The 13,188-nt window shown below is 37.7% G+C and overlaps 1 protein-coding gene across 1 annotated transcript in view; it reads right to left on the bottom strand.

Moving 5' to 3' along the window:
* The window catches only part of LOC149166249 (uncharacterized), a 36,037-nt gene extending 23,925 nt beyond the window's left edge, over positions 1–12,112 (bottom strand). Inside the window, 1 exon segment of the mRNA XM_089430115.1 lies at positions 11,364–12,112. Within this exon segment, the coding sequence (XP_089286241.1) occupies positions 11,364–12,087 (724 nt within the window). The 5' untranslated portion in view covers positions 12,088–12,112.
* Positions 12,113–13,188: the final 1,076 nt, after the last annotated feature.

Raw genomic sequence — 13,188 nt, 5'->3', positions numbered from 1 at the left:
AGTGCAAATAAACACTGCATTAATATCCCAGATTAGGATTCTGTGTCAACAAATCGCTCAGGCAGAGCCATTGTGTGAGCTAACGACATCCATAAATCAGCAGGTAGAGAAGGCCAGGAATGAGTTAGACCAAGCCGAAGAGATCATAACCACATATCTTGACTGGCAAGATTCTGATCAAGGGAAAGCAGCAAATTTGCCCAGGATCCTAGAAACACATAAAGATATACTCTTCACAGAATGGCACACTCAGGTGATGAAAGCGGAGAGGGCGGCTTCAAGATGTAAATCAACTTCCAGCAATCTAGTTGATCTAGTTAACAACACTCTCTACTTAGCAAATATGATTTCCCAATGTACACCAGGAAAGATGACAACAACAAACATGTTGGAGCAATCATGTTATCCTGATTTAGAGGAAAAGGGGAGATTAATCGCCGGGATTAACAGTTTAACCTTCGATGCATATTGGCTTTTCCTGATTAAGCCGCACACACAGAGAGCCGCCCTTAAGTGCCTAACAGATGCGATCGGGTATATAATTCCCGATATTCAAGATGCCACCTATGCCGCACAGCTCAGTTCGCGCCTCAACAAACCTCCTGAAGTAGAGCCAATGCTTGCGATAAGTCAGCTAAGATTTAAAGGCAAGCAGCCTACTTGATGAATCATGCCGCCGATTGCCAGATCGCTGAGGAGAATAGGATCAAGATTTATTGATACCAATTTAGTAGGATTTCAGTTTAGTAGATATTTAGATTAATTTAGTATTTATAGACCCTTTCATTGTTTTGGAAAGGGTCGTAAAGTTTTGTACCAGACTAAAAGACTGAAGTTTGCACTATTGTGCTTCAGTCATATTCTTTTATGAAACTGGACCAGTTATTCTTAATTCGATAAGGAAGCTTTTTATGCGATTGTGCACTATTGTCTTTGTATGGAAATGTTTCTGCATTGAAGGAAGAATTACAAGTAGCGATTGATATCGGGAGTGTCAAAGCAGCTCATATGGTATTTTTATCTATGTCTGAATCCATTCCTGTTATGTGAATCGTTATTTGATTATCCTTGCTATTGTTGATTATATGCATGCGCTGTAACAGCAGATCTATATTTCTTCCACTATTGGATGTTTTATGAAATGCTTTCCTTTTAATCATGTATATGTCGATAATATAAATGATAAGTGTGGTAATATCGCTTTAATCGCTCTGCTTAACTATTTATGCACAGCAATCTTGAATGAATTAACATCTATGTCTGACAAATGGAGTCATCTATATGCCTGTCTTTAGACATAGACCATCAAACGCTACACTCTAAAGCTCAATAGATTCCCGGGATAGGTTATAGTTCTTTTTATTCTTGTCAATAGATTTAGTTATTCACCCATCGCTAGCTTAGTTTTATAAATCATCCATTCATCCCGTTTATCTACTTTTGGGAAACTGGTCCCATTATCCCCAGTCGGAGCCACTATTCCAAACGGAAAAGGAGTTGTACTAAGGTCCGGACCGGGTGGTTATCCCCGATGTTGTTGCAGCGATTTTCGAGGCATCAACAGGTTCGTACAGGTCTGAAATTGGTTAGTATGGGTCTGAAATTGTAGGGTTCGAGATCACATGTGCAAAAATAAGAATTTGTTATGGAACTGCAGGGTTGGAACAAGGAAATATCAGTGACAACCGCTCACTTGATAGGCGCTCCCTATGGTTGGAGGGCTACAACTGTACTGATGGTCACTGGGTCCCTACGACTATGACCTAAAGTATTGTTGACTATTGACTGCATATTTTAATTGTTGATTGCAAACTTGGATCAATTTTGGAGACTTTGACTTTGATCTTATTTGACTATTTGGCTCATCTCTTGGATATTGTTTGGTTCGTTTTTTTGGATAGTCAAAGGATTAACCTTGACTCTTGATTGGTGAATTAGATCATTATTGTTGAAAATTTTATGACAATCTAATAAGAAGAAGAATTTGAAAGGGTTTCCCCCTTATGGAGTTTTTCCCTGATCTTTGACCAATTCCGGTGTCTTTTGTTATTGCTCTTGATTATATTATATTCTCTAATGAATTTATTGTTCTATCTACAATTTATATTGGTTACTGGAAAATTGATTTGATTGCTAATTTAAGTTAAGAATTCGGCTAAAAGCAATTGTAACAACATAAAAAAGTGGAAAATTAACAACTGGAGCCAAAACTTTGTATTTTTGTTTATTACAAGAACCTCGTGTGTGTGTGTGTTTGTGTATATATATCTATATAATTCAATAATAATATATATGATGGCTTCTCTTTCTTTTGACATTAATATTCGACTCACTTATTGACTTTTGTGAGCATAACAAATTTCTTAAAGGTAGTGCGTCTTAATGAAAAACTCACAGTTTAATAAACAAGAATTGGTCCCAGGCCACGAGAACTAGAGAGATGGTCGGGGAACGTCTATGCGGATGTGGAGGCAAAATAAATAATGAAAATTTCTTTCATGGGTAGATAGTTGGCCGAGAGATGGCTATCACATGCCCGAGCATAAACAACATAAATTTCTTGGATGAAAATTATTGTGATGAAAAATATTATCGCACATAGGTTGAGAGAAGTAACAAAAATATATGAAGATCTCTACGTCAATAAAAATAACCACGAATTAACCACAAAGGAGTATAGAATGGTGTATTCCTAACACGATGGGAATCGGTGAGCCATATGCACATGAAGATGTAGAAACTACCAAGAGAATAGGGGAAAACCATTGTGTTATGTGTTAACAATACAAAAAATTAAATAATTTAATAACACAAATATTGAGAAATAGAGATAGAGAGAGAGAGAGAGAGAGAGAGAGAGAGAGAGAGTCTTGGAGGTAAAGTTCTGGCCTCTCTTTGACAACTCTAGATTGATTTTTTTTTTTTTTTTCAAGAATGAAGGTAGTTGTAGATTTGTTCTTAGCATGGTTAGAATATGAGAAAGTTGCAATGGTTGCCATTGTAAAGGATCTAGCATGTGCTAGGTTCAACATGGAAATATAAAATTAATTTGAGAAATATAAAATTAATTTGAGGATGTCTAAACAAGATTAGGCATGTGTGAATCACTATCCATCTTTCCTGAAAGTTACCTCCCTGCATTTGATACAATTATTGATGTATGAGAATTACGAGAGCATATGATTCTTGACACATGAAAATGATGAGAGAATACGACAAAATTAAGATATGCTTATCACTCTCAAAATAAATCAGAAACTAAGATTATGAGGGAAAGAGATGAATTCCTTAGCCAAGATTATGGGGAAAGAGTTGAATGCCTTAACTAAGACTATGAGGGATAGTTGAATGTCTTACCCATGATAGGTCACTCGTTCAAGAATGTATATTCTTGAAACTTCAGGAAGACCCTCCCTCCATTTCGGAATTGTATTGGAATCGTAGCGCGGCCTCTCTTAACAATTTTGAGAGTCAAATGTTTTCTTCTCTTCCATTATGAATAAAATTGGTCCATCCATTTCATGGCACTCAATATCAAAAGGATTGATAACACAAAGAGGGGAATAATAGGTATCCCCATTTTCAGCATAATCAAAAGCTCATTTAGACAACAACTGTTCTTGGTGTAATTGTTAGAGGAAATTAATATATGCACAGAAGTTGTTTTGATAGTGTCGAGTCACAGTCCATAGGAAATTAGGTTGCAGGAGAGGTGAATAGCAAATGTCTTTCCTACATCAAGACCATGTGGGATTCACAAATACAATAGGGTTATCGTGGTTATGAGTTGAGGTCAATGCATATGCCAATTTTGATTGATTAGTATCATAAATAGCATATAAGGAGGATGCATAAGGTATAGTAAATGTCGAGTACAATTTTCCCCCTCGAAACTAAAACCGTAAAATGGGGTATTCAAACAACGATTGTTATTCTAGCATAGAAGGCTCAGGGAGATTTTACATCTGACGACATTGGAAGGAAGAAGCATATTTACATGTTTGTTGCAAATATTGAGATTTTTAATGCAAAAATAAATAGTGAAATTTCCTAGTCAGAGCAGTGTCTTTGCAAACCTCGATTTCAAAGGTTTTAGGGTTTTCAAGAGAAAAATTATGGGCCTATAAGGTCCAAAAGAGTTAAAAATTGGCTCTGCTACCATGTGTAATGGTCCTAAAATTACATTTCAAATAGGGAAATAACATTTTTCATAAATTTAATAAATTAAATATAAGTACATACCTAGTTCTCTCGTTTGATGTCGATCCCTAGTTGACGTTGCTTTATGAAAAATCAGAGTTCTCTATAATTGTTATCAAACCAATTGATTCCTCCCTACCTATCTAAGATCAACCTTTCTATTGCCCAAAGCCAAAGAACTTCGAGATCAAAGACTTCTGGCCCCCGTGCCCAAAAATCCAAGATGAGTGCTCAAGTTTCTAAACTATCAGTTAAATCCAGATCCCCGGGCTTGTCCCTCAGACTAGTTTCTCCACAATCTCTCGCGACTCTCTTTCTCTTCCATCTCCTGTCTCTAAACCCAAAAACCTCCTCTTAATTTTGTTCCTCTCTTTATCAAAGAGGTTCCTTCCCTCTTACGAAAAATCCCACCAACTTTGCATAAAATATATCTTGATAATAAACTCAAAGGAAGTCACCACCCCCTAACACATGGGATTTTTATATAAATTAATTAATTATTTAATGTTTCCTTCTAACATAGTGATTGTGTTATCACTCAGAATTTTCCCCTAGAATTTATCAGAAGAAGGAAAAGACTGAGGTAACCACAAACCAATATTTTAGGTATAGGCTCTAGCCAACCTATGACTCAGAGAGGGCTTTCTCTATATGTTTTAGCTTTGTTCGCTGGGATTTTAGGCTAGTTTTTAAAGTTCGATGGGGTTTGGATTTGTATTGGAGGTTGGATGGTGGAATCCTTGAACAGATAGATAGAATGATGTCTCTGGCTATTGGGCTATGGAGTCAAATAAGGGCAGCAGAACTGGGATTAGCTCATTAAAGGGAGTGTTCAAAGGGCAAGCTAGCAGAGGGAAATACAGGTCTTTAGATAGGAATGGGTGAAATGGTCTTAATCAGGGTGAGGGAGCAATTAAGAATTCTCAAACTAGGATTAAAATGAGGAACAGAGGATGATCATGAGAAAAGGGCAATTAAGAATCCTTTACTGTAGACCAGAGGGAAACTACCTGAACTAAGGAATAATCAAGAATTCCTTCACTTAGATAATTTAGCAGAAAACATAAAAAATGCATAATAGTTAAAACAGAGTGTAGTGAAGCAAGTTCTGAGATATCATTCCATATTATAGCATTTAGAATTCAGATACATTTAAGATTATGGAAAAACTTTTAAAGAAAAATGAAAACACAAAAGAATATACTTGTTTGTATTTCGCACTACACATGAATCCAGTGAAATGTCTTTGCTTTATTCATTAATCTAGCTTGCTGGTCCCAACAGTGATACAATATCTTACAATATTTGATGCATAAAACTATAGAAATGTCTAAGAATCCACCCTACATACTTCGATTTGTGAAGTATTTATACAAAAAATTATTACAAAATATCTCAAAACAACTTGAGATTTAATCTAGGAAATACAAATATCTTCTTGCAAGAATATAGAGACAGCTAATGAACGGTTTTATGCTGTCCCTTTTATTATGGTTGTGATGGTCTTTATTGTTGAAGTGTAGCCTTTTATGCTGGCTTGTTGTTGTAGTGTTTCACGCTGGAGTCTTCTTTACTTTCATCTTTCACTTGATACTCTTTGACCATGCTGCCCTGTTTTCACCTATTTTACCTGACTGCCTTCATTTTTACTGTGTGGTTACAACTTTTAGCTATAAATTCTTCACAGTAAATTAGTCATAGTCTCCCACCATTCTGCATCTGGTAATTTCACATTCATCATCCTCCTATAGATCTCATAATCTTCAATATATTTGGCAAAATTGGCCTTGGTGAGGAATAAATGTTTGACCTCATGTTCTAGAAAAAACAAGTTTTCATATGTGTCATATAACACTTTGCCTGTTGGCAGGGCTTTTATGGATGAAGAGCTGGCTTGTTCCTTAGCCAACTATCTGAGTCTATTATCGTAGTCCAACTGTGTCATGAGTTTGTCATTTATAACCATAGGACTGGGCAGACCCTTTTCCCTCAAAATATGGAATTTAGCCATGAATCTATCAATGGCTACCTGCATATTGTGGCATTTTTCTTCTAAGTTGAGCATATGGTTCCTTTTGGAAAGGACCTTCCTTATTTTCAAAATGGTGGCAGTTCTATCTTCTATATTTAGCTCATGGAGCTCGTATCTGTTCTTGCTGTTGAGGAAGTGGATGAGTCTATTTGCATCCTCAGGCTTATCTCCCAATTCCTCCTTTACTTTCTGGATAGCTTCTCTAGCTACCTTCACTAACTCTGTTTGTTCAAAAATAACTTGGATTGATGGCCAAATATCATTGACAGAGTCAATGATATTGGTCCACAACATTTCCTTGGTTTTCCCAAGGGGTTTCTCCAGTGTTAAGTCTTTCTCTAAGACTTTGATCCTCTCACCCATTCTCTGGGCTTTTTGTGCTTCTTCTTTCTGTTTCAGTTGGGCAAGTTTGCAGTCTATTTCCAAACTTGCAACCTTTTCTCTTAACGTGTTCATTTCAGTAGCCTGAATAGACATCTCTTCCATGGCTTTGACTAGTTCTACTGCTTTCTCTCCTTGTGCATCCGTTGTTGTTGTAGATTCTGCTGTTACTGGCAATGTTGTGGCAGGTGGAGCAGTGGGTGCCAGTGATGTTGCCAGTGTAGAAGGAACTGCTGTGGATACTGTTGGGATGACATCCTTGGAAGTTGTGGCCATGTCACTTTGCTTCAGTTGAATTAAAGCGTCCAACTCCTTTTCTGTCTCCTTTAGTTGATCATTCAGCTTCAAGACCAAGTCCATCAACTCCTCATGTTTGGTTTGATTCTCTATGACTTCTAGAGTTTGAGGATGTTGCAGCTGGGGTATTTTCAATTGCCTCTTAAGTGTAGCAATATCATCATTTTTCTTCTTAATAAGCTGCTCTGTAGCTTTTATATCCTTGGGATCGTGTCCCAATTCAATCACTAAATCCTCTAAGGACTTGATCCTTGTATCTTTGGCCTGTGAGGAGGCCTTCTCAGACTGGAATTGTGCTGAGATGTTGTTTAGAGAGTTTTGTAACTGATGGGCAGCTATGGCTTTACCTGTCAGGGTGGAGTATATCATCTCTCCAACCTGTTTGTGTAGTTCAATCTGGTCTATGGGATGAATATCCCTTGCCAACACTTCAAAATATACCCTTTTTAAATCTGATGCTGTCTTTGGCTACTGGGTTGTAGGCTTAACAAAGGTCATCTGCAGCATTCCCTCTTTAATGTCAAAGGCTGACATTATCCTTGTTTGATTGGTAGGAGTCAGCTTTAGGTATTGTGCATATGTTTAGGCCTTAAGCCTCTCATTTTTGGCTTTGATTTCTTTGTATCTCTCCTTGATATCTTGATCTTTGTCACCAGGCATTATAAAGGATGACACTTCAACACTAAGCTGCCTTTCCAACATCAAAGTCTAAGATGTGGAAGGCTCTTGCATGCCTCCAGATGGAGTGGCAGGCCTACTTCACTCTGCTTTTGTATTTGTGACCTCCTCTAAGTCTTCAGTATATTCCTGCTCAGACACTGGATTTAGCCTTTGCCTCTTGTTTGATTCCTGCTACAAATCGAAGGTGGCCATTCCTGAAGTGGAAACCCCTTCTCTGTTTCTTTTTGGGATCTTCTCCTAATTCTGAGGAGTCTGCATGGCTGGAGGGGTACTCATGGTTCTTTTTGGTCCTTCTGATACCTGCAAAAAAGAGTTTTCATCAAGCTGCTTTTCTAAATCAATTAGAGCATTCTCTACGTCTACTCTGGTGCTGTCTTGATCTACTAGGGTACCTTCCACCCATTCTGTTTGATTTGCATATGGGCTTACTTGGTAAAGCCACATAGCCAGTGGATGACTGTTAAGTGTATCATCAATTTGGCCGAAAAGATGGCGCCATCTCTTGTCGATTCTGTTTTCTCAGCTCAGCTAAAATCGAAAGTCGGCCAGCCAACTCTTCTCAAACAGATGCTGCATACGTGCGATTTCAAGGACCAGATACAGAAGTAGTTTAATTTTAGTTTCAATTTTAGCTTTAATTTTGTTTTATTTTCCTGAAAAGAGGACGGTCATTTAAACCGCATCCTACATTTTTGTAATAATTTATTTTTAGATTTAGTTAGTAGTATTTAAACCCTTCTCATGCATTTAGAGAAGGGTCCTGAAATTTATCAAAAACTTATCCCCTGAACATGCACTTCTGTACCCTCTGAGGAGGTTTTGATGAATGAATGGAACAGGATTTATTGATGTTTGCATTTGATATCTACTACTGATGTTACACTTTTGTACTCTTAGTGGATATTTGATTAAGAAGAAATAAATCGTTATCGCTTGAAGCTCATGAGTAGGACTAGTTATAAATGGTATTTCTATCTCTTAACTATTTCTGCGCTTGTGTTAGAGTGATTTTCAGTTCAGTTATTTATATATTGATGTATGAATGCCTGAGTTATCATTTGGCACTTTTGTACGGTGATAGCTATTTATTTATGCTTAGTGTATGAGTAGCTTACTATGCGATATGCCTTTCACAACTGTTTCGTCTAACTTTTTATACGAAGTAGTTCATATTTATTGAATTCTTTTCTCATAGCAGCCGAATGATCTTTATTACCAGTTGTTGTCTGAAATCATTTTAGATCGCATAAAAGAAAGATTACACCCTGGGTTAGTATAGATTTACATATTTCTGTTTATTAGAATAATAATTTCCTTATTATTAGATTAGAATTAGAGTAGAAGTATTCCATTTAGAAATTGTTAGAAACAGAAATATCAATCTTTCTCACTCACACACTTAAATTGGGAAACTGGTCCCATATCCCCAGTCGGACCCGCTATACCAAACGGAAAAGGAGCTGCCAACCAAGGTCCGGACCGAGCGGGTATCCCCCTTGTTGTAGACCCGATTTTCGGGGCTTCAATAGGTCCTTACACCATTACCAAGGTTGTGGGAGATAATGCATTTGAGCTCAGCATTCCCCCATTCCTTGGCTTGCACCCAATGTTCAATGTGGACCGCCTTTGGCCATACTTTCCACCATTGCTAGAAACATCTGACATTGCAGAACAGCACACACCCACAGAGTTAAATCTAGATTGCATGGAACAAGCTGCAACTGATTGGATCATGGACACACAGATCAAGCACACTCGCCAGTTGAATCTCCAATTGTATCGAGTTGTCAAAGCAGGTCAACTCCTTCACTAGGGCAAGTGGCTCACCAGGGACCAAATTCAACAGAAGTTTCCTCATCTCAAGGAGGAACTCGGCGCAATGGGGACCATTGCTTCCTAAGGTGGGAGGAATGATCTAGGTGGATATTGGTGGCCACCTGCCAAGTCCACTTGGACCCCCACCATTGTTTCTTTCAGCTTTTTAGTTCCCTTAACTGTAGCACAGTTTACTATTTTTAGCAGTTTTTTGGGTCTTGAACTTCCGGAGCTGTTTTGAGGCCCTAAACGACATTTTTTGGGAACATTTGGAGAAACATGGTCCATGGAGCATGTTGTTCTTCCCAAAGTTGTAGTTCTCGGATAGATCTTTCTAACGAGATACTGTGCGCGTCAAATGGAGATCGTATGCCAAAGTCACGACCCCAGGAAGTTGATGTACCAATTTACCGAAATGGGGCCCACAGTTTGGCGTTTCATCTTCTAGGGTTAGGTTTTTGGATGTTTACGGTTTTCCATTGTTTCTCAACAATAAATAGGCCTTCGAGCCTCATTTAACACAGTTCAGAGACATGTAGCCACCACATCTTTTCTCAGAGATAAGCTACTATCGCCCTAACTGATTTATTTCCATTTCTGTTTGTAAGCATATTTCAGTATTTTTTTTTTCCGGAGAAAATAATCGAAACTTTTTATTAATGGTATAAAAAGTTACATATTTCGGAAGAGCAGAGAGAAAGAGGGACCCGTAGTCAACCTCCAGCTTACAAACCAAGAGTAAAAAACAAAAACAGAGGAATCTGCAAACTGTCGCTAGTAAGCGAAATTAAAAGTTCTGATTCTCTGAAGCCATACAGAAAACTTCTTCATGACTATGTGGCCTCCTTCACTGAACATCTAAACAGTCACAAATATACTGTATCAGCATGTACAGGATCAAAAAGTAAACCTGTTTCAGCAATTTATGAGAGTATAGGATCAAAAAAGAAAACTGTTGCAGCATTTTATGATTGTACAGGATGCATGAAAAAACTCTGTTTCAGCATATTGTGTGTATGACATAATGAACGCTGCCCACCTGTATGTGGCCTCCTTCACTGAACATATAAACAGTCACAAAAATACTGTATCAGCATGTACAGGATCAAAAAGTAAACCTGTTTCAGCATTTTATGAGTGTACAGGATCAAAAAGAAACTGTTGCAGCATTTTTTGATTGTACATGATGCATGAAAAAACTCTGTTTCAGTTATTTCCGCTGCATCTTTGTGTATATGGTTATCTCTGTATTTTGTTGCATTCCTGTTTAAATTCGGATCAAACATGGAAATATAAAATTAATTCAAGGATGTCTAAACAAGATTAGGCATGTGTGAATCACTATCCATCTTTCCTCAAAGTTACCTCCTTGCGTTTGATACAATTATTGATGTATGAGAATTACAAGAGCATATGATTCTTGACACAGGAAAATTACGAGAGAATGCGACAAAATTAAGATATGCTTATCACTCTCAAAAGAAATTAGAAACTAAGATTATGAGGGAAAGAGATGAATGCCTTAACCAAGATTATGGGGAAAGAGTTGAATGCGTTAACTAAGACTATGAGGGATAGTTGAATGTCTTACCCATGATAGGTCGCTCGTTCAAGAATGTGTATTCTTGAAGCTTCAGGAAGACCCTCTTTCCATTTCATAATTGTATTGGAATCGTAGCGCGACCTCTCTTAACAGTTTTGAGAGTCAAATGTTTTCTTCTCTTCCATTATGCACAAAGCTGGTCCATCCATTTCATGGCACTCAATATCAGAAGGATTGACAACACAAAAAGAGGAATAATAGGTATCCCCATTTTCAACATAATCAAAAGCTCATTTAGACAAACCAAACTAGTCATAGTCGCCAACCAACTAGGGAATTCAGACTGGAATGTATTTCCATCTAGATGGAGAATTTCAAGGTATGTAAGATTCTGCAGGGAAGAGGGAATTGAACCTGTAAGTCCACAATTTGACATTGTGAGGTTTCTGAGGTGAGAAAGACGACTTACTGATTGTCCCCATGTGGACGACGTTGCTGAGAGATCGACTCCGTCGAGAGAGAGATCCTTCAAGGCCGTCAGATTTGTGAGCCATGATAAGCTGGGACTTGTCAACATTGAAGCTGAGGAAGAGAGATCAAGTACTTCCAAGGTAGACAAATTTCCGAGTTGCCATGGAATGGAGCCTGCAAATCCTGCTGTGGATAGGTTGAGATATCTCAAGTTTTTCAAAAGACCCAGTTCTGCAGGAATAGGTAGGCCAGTAAAATTGTTGGAGCTAATATCCAAGTACTTCAAAGCCCTCAACTTGAACAGTACTGCTGGACGCAAGACACCATTCAATCTCTTTTCATGCAAATCCATAGCAACGACACGGCCGGCCAGACTGTTGCAGGAGATACCATTCCAGAGGCAACAGCTGAAAGAAACATTCCAAGAAGCCAAACGCCCGGCAGGATCTTGTAAACCGCCTTTAAAAACCAAGAGAGACTGCATCTCCTGCTTCAAACAGCCATTGACTACGCCAAAAACAAACGAGAGAATACACAAAACAAGTATGCAACAATTGAAAATCCTAATGGCAAAACTCAGTGTACCCTTTTGCAAAACACCCGCTATAATCCACCTCTCTTGCCGCAAAGATCCATATTGCCTGCCTGATTTCGTCATTGTAGTCATTTTGTGTGGGTGATGGTTCTCTCACCTCTCGGGCTCATGTAATTACATCATTGATATGGAAATAGAAACAGAGTCACCACTAAAAGCAAGGCTTCACTGTAGGTAAGACCAGCTTTAGACCGCTAAGTGGATTTAATTACCGACAGTCCACTTAACATAAAATTCCAACCAGATGCAGTGAATCAGGGCAAAGAGCATCACGCGGCGATGCGTCCAATCAGCGGAATTATCCATAAGAAAAAAGTAGACTAAAATGCTGAAAGGTTTGATACGACCGTGAATGTTGACTGGTGCGTTGCATTTCCGAATACCAAATATATCGAAAACTTAGCAATGCATGTTTAAGGGGTGCAGCCTCCTCCAGTTCTCGTCCTCTGCTTCGACGAAAGTCCGTGTTTTCCCCACCTACTTCATTCTGTGGGGACCCCACTCACTACGTACCACCACCTGTCTGTCGGTGTATCGGTCTTTGATCCCCTTTTCTGATATCTTTAAAATTCAATTTTCCTCCCACTTGTCCAATCTCGGCCTTCATCCATCAAATTTGTTGTGAACGGTCCTAATTTTGACATGGGTCTTGATCTCTAATCAGCAACTTTTCTAATATCTTTAAAATTCAATTTTCCTCCTACTTGTCCAATCTCGTTTTTTAAATTTGTTTCAATTCAAATTTTCCTTTTATAAATTTTACATTGACCTATTCATACATAACTATTTTCTAAACTTTTAATAATTGATTTTAATTCTCAAAATTGGACCTCATTTTCACTTATGTTTTATCTTTTTAGGAAATTGACCTTGAATTCTAAATCAAACCCTTTTGTCACCATTCAAACTATATAGACTTTGAAATTTGATTGATGTTTTTTTATTTTGTTTATCATCTTTTATAACTTTTTCATTACTTTTAAAATATTTTTTCTTCGATCAATCCAAATCCTCTAAATTAAATTCTCCATAATTCAATTATCAAACTCAATTTCAAAAATATGCTTTTCATTTACAAATAATAATGATATCAAATCATAATTTCTCAATCATCTCTACAACTCTTTTCTCATATTTTGAAACCTCATCACAACCTTTAAACTTTTCTCTCAA

The sequence above is a fragment of the Pinus tabuliformis genome, chromosome 5_1 (genome assembly GCF_031772625.1).
Source record: "Pinus tabuliformis cultivar Carrire ecotype Pingquan chromosome 5_1, CPIR1, whole genome shotgun sequence".
NCBI classification, from domain to species: Eukaryota; Viridiplantae; Streptophyta; class Pinopsida; order Pinales; family Pinaceae; genus Pinus; species Pinus tabuliformis.
The sequence above is the reverse complement of the archived record's forward strand: the minus strand, read 5'-3'. Positions and strand labels throughout refer to the sequence as shown.